The following is a 24,465-nucleotide window of genomic DNA, read 5'->3' on the forward strand; positions in this document are numbered from 1 at the left end:
TGATATGCAGCATCCAATTTTGATGGAATCTGAGTTACCAACAAATATGAAGAATTTGAAAGCAACAAATTCCTAAAATACTTAGTCTGAATTTGTGAAATATTTATTCAACTGAGACAAAAAAAGCATTGATGCCACTTAATTGTCTTGATAAGGGTAAACAACAAGAAAGTCTAGCTGCATAAGGCAACTGTGAGCTGGCTGTTCCTGATGATTAACAGAGAGCAAACACTCACAAATAACTGGTAGCAAACAAATTACCCAATTTCAACCTTAGATGTGTCAACACAATGGGTCATTTGCCACATCAAACAATAAATCTGAGTACATGTTGTATTAAGACAGAGGTCTAATGGGTCTCTACAGACAAAATGTCTCTACATCACTAACAATATTATTTGTAAATGTAATATGTTATATATATGTTATATCATGGTTTTAGACCCCATCATAGCACTGAGACTGCACTTGTGAAGGTGGTAAATGACCTTTAAATGGCGTCAGACCGAGGCTCTGCATCTGTCCTCGTGCTCCTAGACCTTAGTGCTACCTTTGATACCATCGATCACCACATTCTTTTGGAGAGATTGGAAGCACAAATTGGTCTACACGGACAAGTTCTGGCCTGGTTTAAATCTTATCTGTCGGAAAGATATCAGTTTGTCCTTGTGAACGGTTTGTCCACTGACAAATCAACTGTACATTTCGGTGTTCCTCAAGGTTCCGTTTTAGGACCACTATTGTTTTCACTATATATTTTACCTCTTGGGGATGTCATTTGAAAACATAATGTTAACTTTCACTGCTATGCGGATGACACACAGCTGTACATTTCAATGAAACATGGTGAAGCCCCAAAATTGCCCTCGCTAGAAGCCTGTGTTTCAGACATAAGGAAGTGGATGGCTGAAAACGTTCTACTTTTAAACTCGGACAAAACAGAGATGCTTGTTCTAGGTCCCAAGAAACAAAGAGATCTTCTATTGAATCTGACAATTAATCTTGATGGTTGTAAAGCCGTCTCAAATAAAACCGTGAAGGACCTCGGCGTTACTCTGGACCCTGATCTCTCTTTTGACGAACATATCAAGACTGTTTCAAGGACAGCTTTTTTCCATCTACGTAACATTGCAAAAATCTGAAACTTTCTGTCCAAAAATGATGCAGAAAAATTAATCCATGCTTTTGTTACTTCTAGGTTAGACTACTGCAATGCTCTACTTTCCGGCTACCCGGATAAATCACTAAATAAACTTCAGTTAGTGCTAAATACGGCTGCTAGAATCCTGACTAGAACCCCCCAAAATTGATCATATTACTCCAGTGCTAGTCTCCCTACACTGGCTTCCTGTTAAGGCAAGGGCTGATTTCAAGGTTTTACTGCTAACCTACAAAGCATTACATGGGCTTGCTCCTACCTATCTTTCCGATTTGGTCCTGCCGTACATACCTACACGTACACTACGGTCACAAGACGCAGGCCTCCTAATTGTCCCTAGAATTTCTAAGCAAACAACTGGAGGCAGGGCTTTCTCCTATAGAGCTCCATTTTTATGGAATGGTCTGCCTACCCATGTGAGAGACACAGACTCGGTCTCAACTTTTAAGTCTTTACTGAAGACTCATCTCTTCAGTGGGTCATATGATTGAGTGTAGTCTGGCCCAGGAGTGTGAAGGTGAACGGAAAGGCTCTGGAGCAATGAACCGCCCTTGCTGTCTCTGGCTGGCCGGTTCCCCTCTCTCCACTGCGATTCTCTGCCTCTAACCCTATTACAGGGGCTGAGTCACTGGCTTACTGGTGCTCTTTCATGCCGTCCCTAGGAGGGGTGCGTCACTTGAGTGGGTTGAGTCACTGACGTGATCTTCCTGTCTGGGTTGGCGCCCCCCCTTGGGTTGTGCCGTGGCGGAGATCTTTGTGGGCTATACTCGGCCTTGTCTCAGGATGGTAAGTTGGTGGTTGAAGATATCCCTCTAGTGGTGTGGGGGCTGTGCTTTGGCAAAGTGGGTGGGGTTATATCCTTCCTGTTTGGCCCTGTCCGGGGGTATCATCGGATGGGGCCACAGTGTCTCCTGACCCCTCCTGTCTCAGCCTCCAGTATTTATGCTGCAGAAGTTTATGTGTCGGGGGGCTAGGGTCAGTTTGTTATATCTGGAGTACTTCTCCTGTCTTATCCGGTGTCCTGTGTGAATTTAAGTATGCTCTCTCTAATTCTCTCTTTTTCTCTTTCTTTCTCTCTCTCGGAGGACCTGAGCCCTAGGACCATGCCTCAGGACTACCTTGCATGATGACTCCTTGCTGTCCCCAGTCCACCTGGCCGTGCTGCTGCTCCAGTTTCAACTGTTCTGCCTGCGGCTATGGAACCCTGACCTGTTCACCGGACGTGCTACCTGTCCCAGACCTGCTGTTTTCAACTCTCTAGAGACCGCAGGAGCGGTAGAGATACTCTTAATGATCGGCTATGAAAAGCCAACTGACATTTACTCCTGAGGTGCTGACTTGCTGCACCCTCGACAACTACTGTGATTATTATTATTTGACCATGCTGGTAATTTATGAACATTTGAACATCTTGGCCATGTTCTGTTATATTCTCCACCCGGCACAGCCAGAAGAGGACTGGCCACCCCTCATAGCCTGGTTCCTCTCTCGGTTTCTTCCTAGGTTTTGGCCTTTCTAGGGAGTTTTTCCTAGCCACCGTGCTTCTACACCTGCATTGCTTGCTGTTTGGGATTTTAGGCAGGGTTTCTGTACAGCACTTTGAGATATCAGCTGATGTACGAAGGGCTATATAAATACATTTGATTTGATTTATAATGTAGAGTGATGTGTGTGTTACGACTTGGCAGAGTCTCTGTTTATATGCTTTATCAGCCCATTACAAGTAGTGAGGATTATGAACCATTTCTAAAATAGATTTGGAGTTCATAAAATGTTATGACAACATTCCAGTTGTAATAAACATGTAATAACATATTCTACAGTGGGGATTACCATGGAAACAATGTTACAACAGCTGTGTGTCACTACGATTTTACACTAGGTAAACAATCAACACTATTTGTGTAATGATAAGAATGTATTTCTAATTGTTTTGAGATAAGCAATAGACTACATCAAGTACATAACGGTGAACTGTAAATAGAATGAGCTGGAAAACAAGCTGGTGTGAGTCAACACGGCATGACATTGGAAATGAACATTGGGCCATTGTAGGCTAATTAATGAACAATAATAATGCCTTAGCCTTATTACAGGTAAAACTGAATATTTACAATCATTTTTTAAGTTTCAGCTGAAAATGCCTGTCTACTTAATTGGAATAGATGCTGTAAATAACATGTATGAAAGACCTATTGAACAAGAAACAAAGAAAGAAAATCTATGCGTGCAGGCACATAATCTCTCTCTCACACACAAACACACTTTCAGTGATTACACAGGTGGTTCACAGCAATAAATGGTGGTCTGGTAAGTCACATACTGGGTTTAGAAGTGCATTCTATACTGTTCATCTCTTCACTTCTCCCTTTTTGTTTACAAAGCTCTTCTTCACAAGCTTTCAACACATCTCACTTATCTGTTAAAGTACAGAAATAAGGACCACCAAACCCGCTCACAGGGTTGGTGAACTCTTGAGGTCCCTCGTGTCTCTACCAACCCAGGCAAATCAGCCTTTACTTTTAATACCTCATTACATCTTGAATCCCTGGTGCCAATAGGGCTGTTTAGAATGCTGATGAGGAGTTAATTCACTTAGGTTTACAAGTGTTTTGGTTGATTGTGGTGGTTTATTTGTGTTGTTGAGATGTGGTGTGTCTATCTGCTGTATCTTCTAGTTTATTTTTAACAGTTTTATTGATTTATGTTGTGAGTGGTTTGTTCTCAGGGCACCATTGTGAATGAGACCCTGGACCCTGGTGAATGAGACCCTGGAATAAATAAAATCTAAATAAATAAATAAAATAGGTAGGCTTACTAAATATGTTTTTATTATATTAAATAAATATTCCAAGAACAGGTTTAAATCCACTGTAGGCCTATGTAAGAATATGCTTTGACTAACACTGAGTGTACAAAACATTAGGAACATCTGCTCTTTCATGGCATAGACTGACCAGGTGAATCCATGTGAAAGCAATGATTTCTTATTGATTTCACTTGTTAAATCCACTTCAATCAGTGTAGATAGATGAAGGGGACGAGACAAGTTAAATAAGGATTTTTAAGCGTTGAGAAAATTGAGATATGGATTGTGTATGTGTGCCATCACAGAGTAAATGGGCAAGACAAAATATTAAACGGGGTATGGTAGTAGGTGCCAGGCGCACCGGTTTGAGTGTGTCAAGAACGGCATCGCTGCTGGGTTTATCACGCTCAACGGTTTCCCGTGTATATCAACCACCCAAAGGACATCCAGCCAACTTGACACAGCTGTGGGAAGCATTGGAGTCAACATGGGCCAGCATCCCTGTGGAACGCTTTCGACACCTTGTAGAGTCCATGACCCGACGAATTGAGGGCAAAATGGGGTGAACTCAATATTAGGAAGTGTTCCTAATGTTTTGTACACTCAGTGTATATGACCAACACTGGCTACTCATAAATTAAAAACGTAAGCCCAAAAATCATATTAGCCTACTATCAAGCCAATGTTCCACATTTTTAGGCTATCTTATAATGGAACATCTACATTTCATATTGCATATGTAGAAATAGCCAATTTATAGACTTACTTCTCCCGTGGTCTTTCATGAAAGTAATGATTTCTTTATAGCTTGGCGAGTCTTGATATGGCAAGGCATCAACTGTGACATTTTCCGCTTTCAAAATTATGTAAATTCCTTCAGAGAGGAAGTAGTGAGGTCGGTCATCTTTTTTCACATCGTGAAAAATCAGAATGGCACGAGAGGTCCAATTAAACTGCGCGTGAATAATACTAGCAAATTCTCCCAATTTTGTGGTCGAGGGCCCGGTGCGCACAATCGTTTTGTACTCATCCCTGTTAACAAACCCATATGCTGTTCCTCCCGCAGTTATCAATGGGAGTTTCCAATGAGATGCAAATCTTCCAACGGAGGCCACTGAATACACGCAACCAGGTCCAAAGAAAGCATCTGGTTTATTATAAAGTTTGGTATCCACGGCTATAATCTGTGCCCTATTTTCTGCGCAGACACCGGTTGAATCCTCCGTGCTGAAATTCAAGAGTTGAATTAAGTGGCCTTGGAGAACTCCGTGCTTCTTCTGGAGATTCTCGTTCGCCATAATAATTGCTGGGAAAACCCGAGGCAAAGCCCAGGGATACTTGTGGTAATTGTCGGGAAGCATCACCGCAACTGTTATATTATTTCCCATATTCGTTCGACACCTGGATATGAGAGAGTATGTGAATGCCACAAAGAAACAGTATCCAAGATCCGTTTTAGATCCCATTGCTTTAATTTGTAGTATAAAATAAATCCAAGAAAACGGACCTCGTGTGTTCTAGTAAGACGCCTTACTGTCCTGAAACCTAACCATATGCCTCTATTGAAATGCAACTTCAGTCAATAGAAGAAATGTTTAGGTAATCCATGTGTCATGTATCATCTTTAACGTTGCTCTAATGGTTATCCAGCAGTGATTCTGTGCGTTGTTCACTTCAGCGCATTTCTCGGACTGATGTTCCTTAACTCGCCCCTCCGAGTGTGATAACATCCATCCAAATGACTGGAACTTAAATCACAGAAACATTCAGTGCAGCCCCCCACACGTCATATCACAGGTCTGAGAAAGACTAGGAAGAGGCGCCCCCTGCCTGCTGTCACTGTTCTTCCGTCCTGGTCCTTGGAGACCCACAGGGTGTGCAAGCTTTTGCTCAGCCATAGCATAACTGATTCAACTACCCTTGAATCAGGTGTTCCTGCTGGGCTAGAACAAAAACCTGCACACCGTGTAGATCTCTATGACCAGGTCAAGAGACGATCAGTTAAATATTGACAATAATCTGGAAGACACAATTTCAGCAGTTGCAAGCCTTGTGTTAAACTCCGTGAGAGTTGAATAAACAAAAATACAAGCATGCAGTACACATTCCAAACTGAGACGCTGAATTTGATTTACACAAATCTGAGATTCCACAATGATCCACTAGAGGTCAGGAGTTCGTCACAAGGCTTCGGCGAGCGCTACAATAATCTTTAAGACAAATACAATCATATTACATATTCATGTATTTTTATTACCTCAGACAATTGTCATGTTATCAAAAGGGGAACTTCAAATTACACAAAGTCCAACCACGTGTCAATTCAATGTGCAACTTTGTTTTAAAAGCATCAAAACACAATGGGTTGAAAGTATGATTTTGAGTCCTCCAAAACTCATAACAAAGTCAAGCAACCTGGATGGTCAACAATAAAGACAGAATGAGAGGTTCATGCTCCTTATAGCCATTATTATTGTAAGACATAGTAATTCAGCACGATGCTTGGCATTTTCAGTTGCCTTCGAAACCTATTTCTGAAAAGGTTAATCTGTGAAACTGGAGTCTCCAACTGCAATGCTGCATCATGTACATTTCAGAAACTAATCAGATATTTCCACTTTTCAGTTGAACCTCCTCTTTTCTCCTCTCTTCTCCCCATCCTCAGTTGGTGGACTTGGGCAGTCTGTAGACGCCTGCGGACACGATGAGCTGATGGTCTCGCACTTTCCTCTGCAGGAAGGCCTGCAGCTCGTTCACGTCCATCTCTGTGACAATTGGTCCCGTGGCAACGAACATCCTGAGCATGGAGTGGATGCGCTCTAGGGTCATGGTCTCCAGGTTGGTCAGCATGGCCTGGATGTAGGCCCAGAACAACTGTACCAACAACCACGCACACAGGGGAGAGAGAACACTGCTGTTAGGGCTAGCTTGATTTGTATTTGACAGGAGATTTGTATTTGAATTCCATGCCTCCAATGTGTGTGTGTGTGTGTGTGTGTGTGTGTGTGTGTGTGTGTGTGTGTGTGTGTGTGTGTGTGTGTGTGTGTGTGTGTGTGTGTGTGTGTGTGTGTGCGCAATGCACCTGTAGTTTCTCCTCCCTCTGCTCTGACTGAGTGGTGGTATTGGAGTCTCCCTCCTCGTCACTGTCAATCAGCATCACCCCTCTCTCAGGTCTCTCCCGGGACGAGCCTGTTTCCAGGACAGAGTAGCGCCCCCCAGCCTCCTCCTTTAGGACCCCCTGCTGCTGCCACAGAGCCAACTTCCTCCTCACCATTTCCTGGGGCACGCCCAGGACCCCACTCAGATCCTCCAGAGTCCACGAGCCTTCAGGACACATAGACAGAGAGAGCGATGGTAAAGGTAAATCTTAGTTACTTGTACAATGTTTGTATGCATTGATAAGTTGTACATAAGGCAGCCTGTGATGGCCATAGTACTAACTTTTGTCTTGGAAGTGCAGGATGATGGCAGCGTGGATGGGGGACACAGTCAGGTTAGTCAGAGTCCTGTCCTCCAGCTCCACATCCAGGGTCACTAAGCCCAGATGAGGCTTCCAGCTCAGGGTCCTCATCGCCTGGGGAGGGAGAGCGTTTGAAGTATGGAATGACATTTTTAAATAGAATGTCCCTATTCATTCTCTGTTGGCCTGGCTGCCAGTCTGTTTATAAAGACTTGACTAAAGAAGAAACAGACTGGCACCCAGGCTACGGCTCCATCATCAAGTACCTTGAGTTTCTCGTAGCGGTGTGTGTAGGCCTCCATGGCTTGGGAGGCCAGGGGCGGGAGCTCCATCTTCTCCTCCTTCAGTGTGGGCCAGAACTCAGAGGACAGGATCATGGCTGACAGGGACAGAGGGGGCTGCTCCTCCTCAGCCAGCCTGGACTCCTCCTCACGGATGTTGGTGTTGATCCTTCGTGAGTCAGCCACGTCCTGGAGAGAGAGAGGGAAGAGAGGAGAAAAGAGTGAGGCTCTGTCCTAAAGTGCTCTAATGGCCTCTTTGCCTCATGTACTGTCCTGTGTCCTCAGCTTTTATCCTATGATAGATGGGACTGCATGTATTTTTAAAGATACTGCTTTGATCAGTGGTGATTAGAGTATGTGAGCGGAGCGCAGCGTGCCCAATTTGACTGGAGGTGGAGCGAGATTCCCCAAGGCTGGAGCCTCCAGTACTCACTTCACGAGCTCAGGCCATGCTCGGCCCAGCATGCATTTGTAGTCCACTTGTGTACTGCTATATTCCCTTGATTTAGCTACTGTCATCCAGTTTGCTAAATATTTTCATAAACAAACTGATAAAACAGGAGGACTAAGAGCAAGAGAGGGAGTGCAGTGATGTAGTCTCCACAACTAAATAATAATTGTGGAATCTGAAAAGACATGTATTCCCGAAAGCAGGATGGTGTACTTACTACATGCTCATGCTAACAGAAAGGAATGAGGTTGGTAGCTAGCTAAGTGTGTCATTGTAGCAAAGTATTTATAAACCAAAAAAATCAGATCTCTTAAAAGTTTTGTTCAGTTTCGTTCATTTATCTATACAATAGGCCATAATTGATTTGGCACCAAAAAGCCTGGCAGTTTTCCATTTTCCATTATGATAGGGTTATTTTACCTAAAATCCTTTAGGCTTACCTGTAGAAAAATAAAAAAACAACTATGCACCCTGCCCAGCCTGGCCCAAAGGGTGTTTAGCATCCCCAGTGGCTCTGCAAGTGTGGAGAGGATATTCTCCACTGCTGGCCTTCTCTCCAGGCACCATCGCATGAGTCTGAAGTCACAGACTCTGGCCAAGCTCATGTTTCTAAAAATTAGGCACTGTAGACTGAGCCTAATAAGGCATTTTTCATTTAATTTGTATTTAATTTTAAGTCACCGCATATATGCGCAATTTATAGACTACAATGATTTAATACAACGAAATGTTGTTTAAACGCTGAGCACTTAATGTCCCCGACTCCCTACCAGCCTAGTGTGTTGCACTCGCAAATGCTTCACCATGTATTTCTTTGTAGGCTATAGCCTTGAAATAATTGAAATAATATAGCCTAGATAACACATTTTTGTTCCTTCTTACGCTCCCTGTCTGGCTCCTGACTTATTTAGAATGTTTATAAGCTGGTTAATATGACATGTAGCCTATATAAAATTATGAGCGCTTCTTACAGTCACCTTTTCCTGTTGTTTTTAAAAATACTTTTCATTCAAATCATATGGTTTGGTTTGAATAGTTCAAAACCAAATGACCCCGTGACCCAGTAGTCACAAAAATAGATGAGTGTTGGTTAAATTGTGACTTTAATGAATGGAGCGGCAGTTTTTTTCCCAGTGAGCGAGGAGTGATTTTTAGCAGAGCGGTTTGAAAGGACGTGGAGCACCGGAGTGGTGCGCAAGCACGGCTCCATGAGCAATGAGCATGATTTCCCACCGCTCAACTCCGCTCACATACTCTGATGGTGATCAGTTGTGACACAGCTAGGGAGTCATGATGTCAAAGCTCACGCTGGTATGAATGGGAACTTAAGTAGACACAGAGTAGTGTATGTACAGTACTTTACCTTCAGCATCACCTCGCAGTAGTGCATATGGGACTCTCCGAATCTCAGTTTGAGCAACTCCACATTACGAATCTCCCTGGAGGCACATGAGAAAAGTGACTTATAGAACAAATATGGAACGATTTCACTCACCCAAAATGACCAAACAGAGAATACATTATAATCAACAAGACTACCAACACCAGTATATCTGCGTAATAATAGTGACTCCAAAGTGTCTCAAGTGTGTAGATGGATGCTGAGTAGTAGGATTTCATGGTGTGCAGTAAAGGAGTGAAGTGAGTAATGTACAGTATAGCAATGGGATACATGCCTTTGGAGTGCAGGTACTAGCTACTGTACATGAGTGTTGCGTACCTGGCTGTATTGTAGTTGAACTGGTGGAGCAGCCTGTCTGCCAGGACAGTTCTGTACTCATCTATGAAAATCTCTTTACTGCCATATATGCTGACCAGAAGAGTGATGATGTCAGACGAACGTCGCTTAGACCCTGTCTTGTCTGAGAGAAGAAAGAAGGTGATTTTGCATTTAGTGAAAGAGATGTGTTGGAGAGGTGTTCTTTCGGAGCAATTCTAGTTCAATACAGCAGAAACAGGAAACTGACAGTTTGTCTAGTGTGATGACAACCTGATAGTGATAATCATATACAATACATCTCCAATGGAGAATTGGAGTTCACAGAGTAAAAGAATGCAGTGTGTGTAAGGTGGGTACACAGAGGGTTCGACCTGTCACAGCATCCTTAGGGTCTGGGGTCCATTCCTCTGGGTCGCTGCCCTCGTCCTCACTGTCCTGGGTCTCCAGGGTCACGGGGTCGGCACGGGACAACTCATTGGCCAGGTCACTGCAGCCCTCCGCATCTCCAGTAAGGCTGGCCACTATCTGACGCACTGTATCCTCCCGCGTCCTAGCAGCGGCACACAAACGTTACGTCAACATCACAGCAACATGCTATGGGAATCAAATCAGTAAAGTATCAAATAAAATATCTGTCACATAATTCGCACACAACGTGTAGACTAACAGTGAAATGCTAACTTTCCAACAATAAAAAATTGAATATAGAATATAGAGAAATAAAATAATAACACAAGGAATAGATACACAATGAGTAACAATTACTTGGCTATATACACGGGGTACCAGTACCGAGTCGATGTGCAGTGGGTACGAGGTAATTGAGGTAGACACACCAAATATATAAACATTTGTGGACACCCCTTCAAATTAGTGGATTCGGCTATTGGTACTTTTTAACTTTATTTAACTAGGCAAGTCAGTTAAGAACAAATTCTTATTTTATAATGACGACCTACACCGGCCAAACCCTCCCCTAACCCAGACAACGCTGGGACAATTGTGTGCCACCCTATGGGACTCCCGATCACGGCCGGTTGTTATACAGCCCAGGATCGAACCAGGGTCTGTAGTGACGCTTCTAGCACTGAGATGCAGTGCCTTAGACAGCTGCCTCACTTGGGAGCCCCATTTCAGCCACACCCGTTGCTGACAGGTGTATAAAATCGAGCACACAGCCATGCAATCTCCATAGCTAAACATTGGCAGTAGAATGGCCTTACTGAAGAGCTCAGTGACTTTCAATGTGGAACCGTCATAGGATACCACTTTTCCAACAAGTCAGTTCGAAAAATTTCTGCCCTGGTCAACTGTGCTGTTATTGTGAAGTGGAAAATGTCTAGGAGCAACAACGGCTCAGCCGCGAAGTGGTAAGCCGCACAAGCTCACAGAACTGGACCGCCAAGTGCTGAAGCGCGTAGCGTGTAAAAATCGTCAGTTGGAACACTCACTACCGAGTTCCAAACTGCCTCTGGAAGCAACGTCAGCACAAGAACTGTTTGTCCGGAGCTTCATGAAATGGGCTTCCATGGCCGAGCAGCCGCACAAAAGCCTAAGATCACCATGTGCAATGCTAAGCGTCGGCTGGAGTGGTGTAAAGCTCACTGCCATTGGACTCTGGAGCTGTGGAAACGCGTTCTCTGGAGTGACGAATCACGCTTCACCATCTGGCAGTTCCGGCAGACGAATCTGGGTTTGGCAGATGCCAGGAGAACGCTACCTGCCCAAATGCATAGTGCCAACTGTAACGTTTGGTGGAGGGGGAATAATGGTCTGTGGCTGTTTTTCATGGTTCAGGCTAGACCCCTTAGATCCAGTGAAGGGAAATCGTAACACTACAGCATGCAATTACATTCTCAACAATTCTGTGCTTCTAACTTCGTGGGAACAGTTTATGGAAGGCCCTTTCCTGTTTCAGCATGACAATGCCCCCATGCACAAAGCGAGGTCCATACAGAAATGGTTTGTCAAGATCGGTGTGGAAGAACTTGACTGGCCTGCACAGAGCCCTAACCTCAACCCCATCAAACACCTTTGGGATTAATTGGAATGTCGACTAAGAGCCAGGCCTAATCTCCCAACATCAGTGCCCGACCTCACTAATGCTCATGGCTGAATGGAAGCAAGTCCCCATGGAAATGTTCCAATATCTAGTGGAAGAAGAGTGGAGGATGTTATAGCAGCAAAGAGTGGACCAACTCCATATTAATGCCCATGATTTTTGAATGAGATGTTCGACAAGCAGGTGTCCACATTCTTTTGGTCATGTAGTGTATGTACATATAGGTAGGGATAAAGTGACTAGACAACAGAATAAATCATAAACAATAGCAGCAGTGTATGTGACGAGTCAAAAGAGTTAGTGCAAAAAGGGTCAATGCAGATAGTTAAATAGTTAACCAATAGCTACCCGGGCTAACTATTTAGCAGTCTATTGCTTGAGGGTTGAAGTTGTTCAGGGTCCTGTTTGTTCCAGTAGAGAGCAATATTCTCTAACATTTGCCTCACAATGCAACATGTAAAGCGTTGGTCCAATATTTCATGAGCTGAAATAAAAGACCCCCAAAATTTTCCATACGCACAAAAAGCATATTTCTCTCAAATGTTGTGTAGAAATTAGTTTACATCCCTGTTATTGAGCATTTCTCCTTTGCCAAGATAATCCATCCACCTGACAGGTGTGGCATATCAAGAAGCTGATTAAACAGCATGATCATTACACAGGTGCATCTTATGCTGGGGACAATAAAAGGCCACTCTAAAATGTGCAGTTTTGTCATAACACAAAATAACACAGATATTGTTTTGTTTTGAGGGAGCGTGCAATTGGCATGCTGACTGCAGGTATGTCCACCAGAGCTGTTGCCAGAGAACTGAATGTTAATTTCTCTGGCATAAACTGCCTCCAACGTCGTTTTAGAGAATTTGGCAGTATGTCCAACCGGCCTCACAACCGCAGACCATGTGTAACCACGCCTGCCCAGGACCTCCACATCCGTCTTCTTCACCTGCAGAATCGTCTGAGACCAGCCACCGGTGAAATATTTCTGCATAAACTATCAGAAACTGTCTCAGGAAAGCTCATCAGCATGGTCATCGTCCTCACCAGGGTCTTGACCTGACTGCAGTTCTGCGTCGTAACTGACTTTAGCGGGAAAATGCTCACCTTTGATGGCCACTGCCATGCTGGAGAAGTGTGCTCTTCACAGATGAATCCTGGTCTCAACTGTACCGGGCAGATGGCAGACTGCGCGTATAGCGCCGTGTGGGCGACGGTTTGCTGATGTCAACGTTATGAACACAGTGCCCCATGGTTGGCGGTGGGGTTATGGTATGGGCAGGCACAGATGGCAATTTTAATGCACAGAGATACCGTGATGAGATCGAGGCCCATTGTCGTGCCATTCATCCACCACCATCACCTCATATTTCAGCATGATAATGTACGCCCCCATGTCACAAGGATCTGTACACAATTGCTGGAAGCTGTAAATGTCCCCAGTTCTTCCATGGCCTGCATACTCACCAGACATGTCACCCATTGAGCATGTTTGGGATGCTCTGGATCAACGTGTATGACATCGTGTTCCAGTTCCAGTCAATATCCAGCAACTTCGCACAGCCATTGAAGATGAGTGGGACAACATTCCACAGGCCACAATCACTAGCCTGATCAACTCTATGCAAAGAAGATGTGTCGCGCTGCATGAAACTCATGGTGGCCACACCAGATACTGACTTGTTTTCTGATCCACGCCCCTGACTTTTTTTTAAAGGTATATGTGACCAACAGATGCATATCTGTATTCCCAGTCATGTAAAATCCATAGATTAGGGCCTGATGATTTTTTCCCCAATTGACTTATTTCCTTATATGAACGTTGAAATTGTTGCATGTTGCGTTTATATTTTTCTTCAGTGTAAATACAGATTACAATAATACATGTGTACCCACCTGAGGTACTTGCGGATTGGTTGGCACGCAACCTGCAGGATGACCATGGACGGGTCCAGCTCCCGTAGGGCCTTTATAGCTGAGATGTACACAGTGATGATGTCAGAGGTATGGACTCCTAGAGGGGAAGAGGAATGTTGTTGGGATGGGATTCATATACACAAGTCTAGTTTCTTCTCTAACATTATGTTTGCAAACAACACTTAGTCTTCACTGCTTTAAATGTGTAACAGACAAAATAAACAGCAAACACCAGTCATTGTTTGTAATCCGCCATCGGTTCACTGACCTGGGTGAAGCAGACGGGTGTCAAAGGCTGTCTTAAGGGACGTGAGGAGCTGCTGCCTCTGATTGGTTCTCTCCAGGCAGAACTTGAGGTCATCGATGGCAGGCTTTGACTCAGGAAAATCTGACAGGGACAGAACAAACCACAGCATGTGAGGGGGAAGAAATAACCACAACTCTCCGCCCTCTCTGTATCTCCTTCCCACCAAATCTCTTCCCTATGCCATCAAGTGCCCAACACTGACTGCTTTCTCTTATTATTCACCACCTCCCTATCTCCTCTCTCTGTTCCCTAACCCCTCACCTCTGATGATGCTGAAGAGCTCCTCGATCCTCATGTTGACGTAGATCCTGCAGAAGAACTGGTGCATGTGACACCTCCAGCGCTGCAGCACGGCATTAGCTGGCTGGCCCACCACCCCAGCCCCGCTGCCTGTGCCGTTGGGCACCGTGCCCAGTCCACTGACTCCACCCACATCACTGGCAAACACCCTGCTCAACCAGCCCAACACCAGCTCTAGCCACTGGAGAAAGAGAGAATCAAAGAGGAATTTGAGAGAACGTTTTTAAGTAAGATAATAAGTAAAACAGATAAATTATCACATTTCTGAGATTTGGACTTGGTGTAGTAAATTGTTTGAAAAACAAATTTTATTTGGTCAGCGACCTATTCTGTTGAGTAAGGCAAGCTGGAAAAGTCAAACTTGTTGATAGGTCATGCCACTTTATTCTGTGAGGTGGTCCTCCCATAGACAGGCTCTTTGGTCTACTGTACCTCCTGAAAGTCGAAGAGAAAAGAGCTCTCGTACTCCCCCCTGCAGTGCTGCTCCATCCGCTGCTCTATCAGTTTGTGTAAGATGGACGTCACCGCCTCTGAGCTGACCCGCTCCAATAGCTGCAACCTGGACCTGGGGAGCGGGACAATCACACTTTAGCAGATTTGTAGGAAGAGACAACTGCACAAGAGACATTTTAAACACAGCAGGCACACAAAGGTAGAGATGTAGACAATAGTTAAGGAAGTGAACCCTGATCTAAGACATTTGTGATGTTGTTGTTTGTTGTTGTCATATTTGAATGTAAGACATTAAGCAGTACCACAATTAGGGTCTAGAAAACAGAGCAGACAGTGACACAGCACCCCTCCATTCACTCACAGTACTTGGCTGAGCTCTTGCAGCTGCTCCAGGGCTTGCTGACACCAGCATCGCTGAGTGGGGACAGTGCAGCCCTGACAGACCCCCCCCTCAGGCCCCCCGCCCCCCTCCTCAGCCTCCCCTGCCTCCCCCTCCTGGGTCATGTGCACAGAGAAAGTCCTACTGTAGAACTCCAGTATTCTCTCCTGGAGCACAGCCGAGGGGGAGAACAGCAGAATGGCCCTGATGACGGAGAAGGCCCTCTCACGGAGACCCCTGGCACCAGGGCCACACAGACCACCCCGGCCCTCGTCCTGCCAGGTACCCAGCCTCTCCAACCCTCCTGGGGAAAGGGACATGGAGCACATTTTTACACATTTGACAAGATTCTGTTCAGTCAAAATTCTAGCATTATTAAGGGTGCATTTAACTGTAACTTGAATGTTTGAACCCACCTAGGAAAGGTTGCAGTCTGTCCAAAAGGGTACGGAAGGCCATGAGTAGGATCCTGGCCCTGTCCTTCTCCTCCAGCTCATTCTCTGGTTGCTTCATTCCAGCCCAGAACTCAGGGGCAATAGCAGTAGTAAGACGCACCTGCAGGGTCTCCATTAGCCATCCCTCCAGAAACTGTCCCAGGCTGTTAGAGCACAGCAGGCTAAGCCCCTCAGAGAGAGACTCATCAGACATGGTGATGTCATTGGACACTGGAGACACCTACAGACAGAGGAAATTGTGTATGTTCTTATAAACAGATACGGTCTATGGTGTGTATGTACATTGATAGGTCAACATTGGTCTTAGCTAGTTAGCTAATGCCTGGCATGTGCATCTGTTAACGTTAGCTATCTAACGTTACATGTCCAGCAGTCAACCACAGTGGTACAATTGATCTTATTTAATTCTCACATAAAAGGCAAGCAGGCTATATCAACAACACAAGGTACTACCGTAGGCAAGTTAGGTCCATCTACTCACCAGAGCTGCAGTTACGGTGTCCCAAGCAGAAGATAGCCCCTGTGGTACTGAGAATAACATCTCAGTAGAGTCCATCATCCCGGTTGGACCAAATTACTCAGCGAGAACCACTCGATTGTGTACTTACAAAGTTATCGTCTGTGTTATATCACTCACCCATATTAATAAGATGTACGTAGCATGGCTTATAAGAAATAGTAATATGTATCTAAAATGTAAATATAGATGCCATTTGATTGAAGTTATCGCGCTCTTGCTAAACCTGTGGCGCATAATAGTGACGTATGTGTGGTTGCGGAAGTCATAAAAGTGTGGCGGAAGTGTATGTGACAGTTTGTTAGCTAGTTGTCTTGGAAACTAGCTAAATGGAGGGATTTTGAAGCTAGTGAAGGACAGAGTCGGTGTCGAGAAGTCCATATCGACTGCCTAAATCTTTGCACAAATGAGCCAGTTTGCCAACTAGTTAGACCTAGCGAGAGTTATCTGTAGCAATACTTGGCTTTAAACTGCAAAGTTATCATTGAGTCGCTAACTAACGTAGATAGTACTCTGGCTGTGCGCGCGGGGAAGGGCCCTGAAGAGCTGGAAAAGTAAGTATAATCTACAACATCATGACCCAACAAGGAGCAGCGCTACAAACCTACAACAATGAGCTTGTCAAGTGTAAGTGAATGTGGCATTTTGTATATTTGTCGTTAAATAATTTGTCAGTTAACTTAGTGTTTTGACATAGACACCAAATCCGGTTTATAAAATACTACGTTGCTTTAGTTAGCTAGTTTCTACCTAGCTAACAGTTATGTCAATATGTTAGCTAGCTAGCTTCTTGTTTTCACTTGTTTGGGTCCGTTGTGGAAATATGGGTATTTTTATGCTGTACTTAGGCCCGTCAGGGACAAAGATTTACTGAATGTATCATATTTCAGCTCCTCCTTTTGGACAACTACAGCTAATTAGGCACGTGTGACTGTGACTATGAATCTGGTTAGTTAACCTTGAAAGAGTACGCTGCTTCTATCCCATGCTTTGATGCAGCCTGTTTCTAGGCTCTGTCTTTAATGCGGTTTCCTTTTCTCCCCATAGAAAATCATTATTTCCCTAGGTGCATGTGCAGACAGTTCTTTTTTTCCTATATCACTACACAAGAGTAAGTGTGATTTAGTCAACTGAGTTGTTGAAAGGTTAGGGAGGGGGATTAAAGAAGGCAGAATCATGTTATTCCTTAGTCTGTATTTTATAGGCAAGAGACGCTAGACTTGGACCCAGTCTGTGCGGGAATATGTTTAGTTTGAAATACTTTTGTATTAATTTATTTCTTTAAGCCTTCATTTAGTTAATTACACACTTGTGACACCCAGTGTGTGGTTAGTGGGAGGGGATAGAATTGTTACAAGAATATTGGTATCCAAGTAGTAGGTGTGTGTTTGTACTGCAAATACTGTCTGCAGCTATTCCAGACTACAGCAGACCCATCGGAAATATCCAGACTATAACTGACCTTGCTTTAGCACAGCCATCAAACCCCTGACACTTAGTTTAAATCAACACATGGCATTCTGCTTGTGTAGAATTGAAATGCATCCAACTCTGAGTAACTGTTTGAGTCATGTATAGATGCCCATAATCTGACTAACATGACTGGTAATGTCAGAGGAATGTGATCTAGACTTGCAGACATCTCGAGTCTAGTTTAGCCCAGGTGTTCTGCTTCATAAGACTATTTTCATTGGAATTGTCAGTAAGATTAATTGAACCCTTGATTCTCAACCCACTCATTATAGTTTTGATAGACTTTATGTCAGCAGTTTTGAATCATAATGGCTGGCTTTGAAAATATAGGCTAGTATTATGGAGCTGATTCGATGGAGTGTTGATGCAACTAATGCCTATCTTTATACTGTGAAAGATCTTAGTCCGTAGCTATGGAATTAGATGTGACCTCTGGCAGTGGGATTTCATTAATGTATGATTGACTCCGTCTCTCACACACTTTCATCCATCACAGGCTGGAATGGGCTGATTCAACAGGAAAGGGGTGCTGAGTGAGGGGGACCTCAGTTTAGACCTCCCCCTGCCTGTTATCCCTCTTACATTGTGCACAGGAAGTCTGATATATATTTATAAGGATAGATTATAGGCCTCTAGGTTGTTTTCTCTTTAAAATACCCTGATTTGTTACTATTCACATGCTGTTGGGACTAGGAATGTAGGCCCAGGCTATATTTGATGCTAAGCATTCATAATTATAAGTAATTGATTTAGGCTACAGCTACACTGTAAAAACAGTCACATGTACACATGAATTGAACTGAATACCATGGTCGTATCCACATTTAATTGTACATTTACGCTCCATCTCCTAAACAGCCATTGTTTCCTTCTCCCCAGGTATCGAGGAGCTGTGCTCTAAGAGGGATGAGTTGAACCGTCAGATACAGCTGGAGGAGGAGGAGAAGGGTCGTCTACAACACGACATTCGTGTCCTCACTGAGAAGCTGAGCCGCGTCAATGAGAGCTTGGCCAGACGACTCACCGCCCGCGCTGACTTTGACCGCACCATCGCTGAGACTGAGGCTGCCTATATGAAGGTCAGGCCAGGGTTCAGGGGGTTTATTTTTCTTATGTTTAGGTTTTTCAACGCAAGTTTAGTCTCACAAAACCCTGAATGGACATGTCAGCGTTACAGGATCGCTCATGTTAATTTGACTGCAAAAAGACCCTACAAACGTACAGGGCAAGACATTTTCTGACTCACAAAAGAACCCTGGAATTACTTGTAATTCAAGACAACATACATCCCACGTGTTTTCTTATCATTCAACTCCCTTGGTGTTACTAAGAGCTTAATGGCAGAGCAAACAAACGCCCGTAAGTGTCGTTAATTAAAAACAACGGAGTGCTCAGTCAGACTTCCAATCAAATTGTTACACAGCACATTGTCATGCTGCATCTCATTCCCACTTACCTCGGGCTATATGGTATTTCATACTGAGGCAAGTGTTTAATTTAATTCATGCCTTATTCTCAGATTCTGGAGAGCTCTCAGACACTGCTGAGTGTACTAAAGAAGGAAGCGGGAAATCTCGGCAAAGCCACTGAACCCAGAGGGAAAGATCACTGACGTCCAAACTACCTTCCCTCTCACCCAGATACCAGCACTTCCCCTCACCATCTTATCTAGAACTGTTTGTAATATATTTATGTAAAAATGTTTTGAATATCTAATTCTGCTCTTTACTGGTGTACTTATTTTATATCAATTGAATTATTTTAATAAAGTTTGAAGATTCCCTTCAGTTGTCGTGTATGGAACCAACTCAAGTCCTTCCATTTGTTGTGAGTGCTGTGTCTTTCAACAAATACCCACACACACTCTTGGAAGATTCTGCCTTCACATGAGGGCTGGAGACTAGTCTGACACTGCAAAAGAAACTATTCACTGTCAAGGCTTCATCTATTTATTGAGCTTTCATTTGTACAGTTCTGACATCTTTTTTTGCCCAAATCATTGACAACTACAAATTTAACAGTAAGCACATCTGATGCTGGAGAATATTAGATGAGGCTTCCAGGTACACTGTTTCTTAACAGGAATATACAATGGTCCCAGGCGTCAATATTCTCTCAAGGGAATCCGTCTCACCGTATGATCACTGGAACATGCCATTATAAAGCTCTGGCTCTTGGTCCCCCGATTCAATTAAAGGCACAATTCCCAGGAAAAGCTTTTGGCCTTAGGGATTTGGTCCTAAATGCAGCAGTTGGCACAGATGAATGGCAGGTGTGCTCTATATGCTTTGAATCCAAGGATTATCAGTGGACACTAACCAGTTATCATTCCCTGGTTTCCCCAATAGGGTTGTGGCAGAAACTGAGATCATGCATTCCTTATTTTCACCCCTTGTTTCTCATCGACGTACATCGATTGACAAGCACCCCTTTCCTCTTGCCTGTATTTCTTGTGAGGTGCAAAACAAAATAAAATCTTGACAAAACAAAGTCTAATCATGATACATTGTTACAGTATAGAGAAATGTTGACTCTCCCATAGCCAGTCCTGTCTAATCTAAACCCCTTCCTTTGAAGATGTTCAAAAAGCAATACATTGTGGAGTATAGAAACTGTACATCAATACTGTCAGAAGGAGTATGTTTGAGAATGCGAGTCCTGGCCACCACAGTAATAAACACTTGAGTAAAAATCTTGAAGACTTAGAGCCATCTTACACTGGTCTCAGATAAACAATTGTGTGTAAGTTTCATATCAATGTCTTCATTACTAAAAATAGACCAGCTCACTCTGTGGCAGGGGTTCCCAAACTCAGTCCTCTGGACCCCAATGACTGCATGTTTTGGTTTTTACCCTAGCACTACACAGCTGATTCAAATCAACTATTGATCAAGTGTGTAGTTTTAAGACAAACACGTGCACCTCTTGGTCCTGAGGACCAAGTTTGGGAAACCCTGCTCTATGGAATTTGAAAGTGTAGGAGGTCTGGCTGTAGAGGTCAGAAGCTGTTCACTGGTCAATGAAGTAAAAACATGGCCATGAGGACACACCCTTCCTTGTTCCATCTATAGCAGCTATTTGACCCATACACTACACAAGAACGAGTATCTGACAGGCAACCTTTCAAACGCACATGCTGGTGAATTGTTTCAATAGTTGCTATTCTTGGTATCTTTCACACTTGGCAGTGTTCAAACATGAACACTGAAAGGGGGAAATTGTTTCTAATAGTATTCTAGACAATGGGTCTAATTCCAGGCTACACCAAGGCATTTATACTCTATTGTCCCTTTGACATTAAGCTTCTTGCAGAAGGTATATCAAATGGGCATGAGCTGCCGAGGCAATATTTGAAGCAGTACTTCACAGATCTTTGATGATCAAACAAAGTTGAGCAGGTCTACAAAGCATTTCTTAATTATAAGAGGGAGTGTTGACATTCCCTTGCTCCTGGACTTCTGGCAAAATCTCCAACACAGCATTGGAAACATAAAAACTAAAAGGCACACAGAAGAAGCATACACTAAGGGGAACCAAGTCAATTGAAATCAGGTAGAAAAACAAATTACTAGTATTGTGGAACCCTTGCCGTATTTAAGTCTTGTTTAATGTTTGTTTTTGTCTGCCCATTCCCTATGAAGTGTGGCGTCCTCAGCCTACATTTTGGGACTCCAGGACACAATAACACTGAGTCTCTTCTTTACCATGATAAGAATGGGCACTGATGGCTTCCTTGTTTAAGGAATTTGGTCACCACCACTACACAACTCCCCTTTACAAGAAGGAGACAGACACCATACACTGCATTCGGAAAGTATTCAGACCCCTTGACTTTTTCCACATTTTGTTGCAGCCTTATTCTAAAATGGATAAACAAAACATTTCCTCATCATTCTACACACAATACCCCATAATGACAAAGTGAAAACAGGTTTAAAATAGTTTGCACATTTATTAAAAATAGAAACAGAAATACCTTATTTACATAAGTATTCAGACCTTTTCTATGAGACTGGAAATTGAGATGTTTCTATAACTTGATTTGAGTCCACCTGTGGTAAATCCAATTTGATTGGACACGATTTGGAAAGGCACACACCTGTCTATATAAGGTCCCACAGTTGACAGTGCATGTCAGAGCAAAAACCAAGCCATAAAGTCAAAGGAACTGTCCATAGTGCTCCGAGACAGGATTGTGTTGGGACACAGATCTGGGGAAGGGTACGAAAAACATTTCTGCAGCATTGGAGGTCCCCAAGAACAGTGGCCTCCATCATTCTTAAACTGAGGAAGTTTGGAACTACCAAGATTCTTCCTAGAGCTGGCCGCACGGCCAAACTGATGGTCACTCTGACAGAGCTCCAGAGTTCCTCTATGGAGATGGTTGTCCTTCTGGAAGATTCTCCCATCTCTGCAGCACTCCACTCATCAGTTCTTTATGGGAGAGTGGCCGGACGGTAGCCACTCCTCAGTAAAAAGGCACAATGCAGCCCGCCTGGAGTTGGCCAAAAGGCACCTAAAGGACTCTCAGACCATGGGAAACAAGATTCTCTGGTCTGATGAAATCAAGATTGAACTCTTTGGCCTGAATGCCAATCGTCACGTCTGGAGGAAACCTGGCACCATCCCTATGGTGAAGCATGGTGGTGGCAGCATCATCCTGTGGGGATGTTTTTCAGCGGCAGGGACTTGGAGACTAGTCAGGAGAGGGAAAGATGAACAGAGCAAAGTACAGAGCGATCCTTGATGAAAACCTGCTCCAAAATTCTCAGGACCTCAGAATGGGGCAAAGGTTCACCTTAGAACAGGACAACGACCCTAAGCACACAGCCAAGACAATGCAGGAGTGGCTTCAGGACAAGTCTCTGAACGTCCTTGAGTGGCCCAGCCAGAGCCCGAACCCAATCGAACATCTCTGGAGACCGGAAAATAGCTGTGCAGTGATACTCCCCATCCAACCTGACAGATCTTGAAAGTATCTGCAGAGAAGAATGGGAGAAACTCCCCAAATACAGGGGTGCCAAGCTTGTATCGTCATACCCAAGAAGACAAGGCTGTAATCGCTGCCAAAGGTGCTTCAACAAAGTACTAAAATGTAATTTATAAAAATCTGTTTTGCTTTGTCATTATAGGGTATTGTGTGTAGATTAATGAGGGGAAAAAACTATTTAATCCATTTTAGAATAAGGCTATAACATTAAAATGTGAAAAAGTCAAGGGGTCTGAATACTTTCTGAATGCACTGTATTGTGGTCATTCCTGTTATACATACGCAGTATATATAATATGACAACAATGATGGAGACACAGAGATAGACATCAAGGCAGACAGAATGGAGCCAGATAGCCGCCTTCTAGAGATCGTAAGCCTGGAAAACCGCATTATAATGCATGATTATCTTCCAAGTACAGATTTCTTTGGACAATCAAATACAGTCTGTCAGAGATCTGGTTCAGACTTCACCGCTCAATGGCAGTCAGTGAGAGGAATTGGTAGTGGTTGAGAGAAAAGACAGATCAACTGTACATGTAAGGTGAGGACAGTCCAGCTGCTTGGGTTATGTGGTTGGTTGGTTGATGTCTATGTATCAAACTAAACAGGGAGTGGAAAAAGAGTGCTTTGATTGTGTTGGAGTGCGACTTGAGGTCCAATTCTGTTAAGTCTCACTGGGCACTGGTAGGAGTCTGGTCCCAGCCTGGGTTGTGTAACTGTGGTTCTGAGTCCAAGCTGTAGGGCAGTGGTCATTCCTGTTTGGTCCAGGCATATCAGAAGTACAGAGCAGGTTCACTTCTGAAATCTGACAGAGAGGAGCTGTCTGCTGGGATGAGCTGATATATATATATATATATGGAATGAAGAGCAGGGTAAGGGTGGAGAGAGAGAAATAGAGTTACTTTAGTAAATGATGTGCTGCTATGCCATTCTGATACTTTTAAAGTAACCCCACAAAAGTTGAGGTTGATGAATGAATGTGTCACATCATATACAGTACCAGTCACAAGTTTGAACACACCTACTCATTCAAGGGTTTTTCTTTATTTTTCTACATTGTAGACATCAAAATCATGTAGCAACCAAAAGAGTGTTAAACAAATCAAAATATATTTTATATTTGAGATTCTTCTAAGTAGCCACCCTTTGCCTTTATGACAGCTTTGCACACTCTTGGCATTCTCTCAACCAGCTTCATGAGGTAGTCACCTGGAATGCATTTCAATTAACAGGTGTGCCTTGTTAAAAGTAAATTTGTGGAATTTCTTTCCTTCTTAATGCGTTTGAGCCAATCAGTTGTGTTGTGACAAGGTAGGGGTGGTATACAGAAGATAGCCCTATTTGATGAAAAACCAAGTCCATATTATGGCAAGAAGAGCTCAAATAAGCAAAGATAAATGACAGTCCATCATTACTTTAAGACATGAAGGTCAGTCAATTTATAAAATGTCAAGAACTTTTAAAGTTTCTTCAAGTGCAGTCGCAAAAAACATCAAACACTATGATGAAACTGGCTCTTATGAGGACCACCACAGGAAAGGAAGACCCAGAGTTACTTCTGCTGCAGAGGATAAGTTCATTACAGTTACCACCCTCAGAAATTGCAGCCCAAATAAATCCTTCACAGAGTTCAAGTAACAGACACATCAACATCAACAGAGGAGACTGCGTGAAATCAGACCTTCATGGTCAAATTTCTGCAAAGAAACCACTACTAAGGGACACCAATAAT

The 24,465-nt window shown here is 43.6% G+C and overlaps 3 protein-coding genes across 4 annotated transcripts in view; 1 reads left to right on the forward strand and 2 right to left on the reverse strand.

Moving 5' to 3' along the window:
* Window positions 1-5,703, reverse strand: part of LOC120025760 (atrial natriuretic peptide receptor 2-like) — a 58,617-nt gene extending 52,914 nt beyond the window's left edge. For both annotated transcript variants that reach the window (XM_038970377.1, XM_038970375.1), the window contains exon 1: window positions 4,735-5,703. In XM_038970377.1, coding sequence (XP_038826305.1) covers window positions 4,735-5,434 — 700 coding nt within the window. In that variant the 5' untranslated portion in view covers window positions 5,435-5,703. The remainder of the gene's footprint in view (window positions 1-4,734) is intronic.
* Window positions 5,704-6,222: 519 nt separating this feature from the next.
* anapc2 (anaphase promoting complex subunit 2) lies at window positions 6,223-16,490 on the reverse strand. The gene is made up of 14 exons (XM_038970640.1): window positions 16,232-16,490; window positions 15,712-15,970; window positions 15,278-15,599; window positions 14,896-15,028; window positions 14,425-14,644; window positions 14,125-14,244; window positions 13,836-13,953; window positions 10,252-10,430; window positions 9,881-10,022; window positions 9,524-9,599; window positions 7,695-7,898; window positions 7,410-7,542; window positions 7,051-7,292; window positions 6,223-6,842 (listed from the first exon to the last, which is right to left on the reverse strand). Exons 1-14 carry the CDS (start codon window positions 16,307-16,309, stop codon window positions 6,630-6,632), a joined length of 2,439 nt encoding a protein of 812 aa, XP_038826568.1. The 5' UTR covers window positions 16,310-16,490; the 3' UTR covers window positions 6,223-6,629.
* A 62-nt stretch (window positions 16,491-16,552) lies between these two features.
* ssna1 (Sjogren syndrome nuclear autoantigen 1) lies at window positions 16,553-19,527 on the forward strand. Its single transcript, XM_038971119.1, has 3 exons — window positions 16,553-16,894; window positions 18,620-18,819; window positions 19,260-19,527. Exons 1-3 carry the CDS (start codon window positions 16,843-16,845, stop codon window positions 19,350-19,352), a joined length of 345 nt encoding a protein of 114 aa, XP_038827047.1. The 5' UTR covers window positions 16,553-16,842; the 3' UTR covers window positions 19,353-19,527.
* The last annotated feature ends 4,938 nt before the right edge of the window (window positions 19,528-24,465 follow it).

Source organism: Salvelinus namaycush, chromosome 31 (genome assembly GCF_016432855.1).
Source record: "Salvelinus namaycush isolate Seneca chromosome 31, SaNama_1.0, whole genome shotgun sequence".
In the NCBI taxonomy this organism is placed as follows: domain Eukaryota; kingdom Metazoa; phylum Chordata; class Actinopteri; order Salmoniformes; family Salmonidae; genus Salvelinus; species Salvelinus namaycush.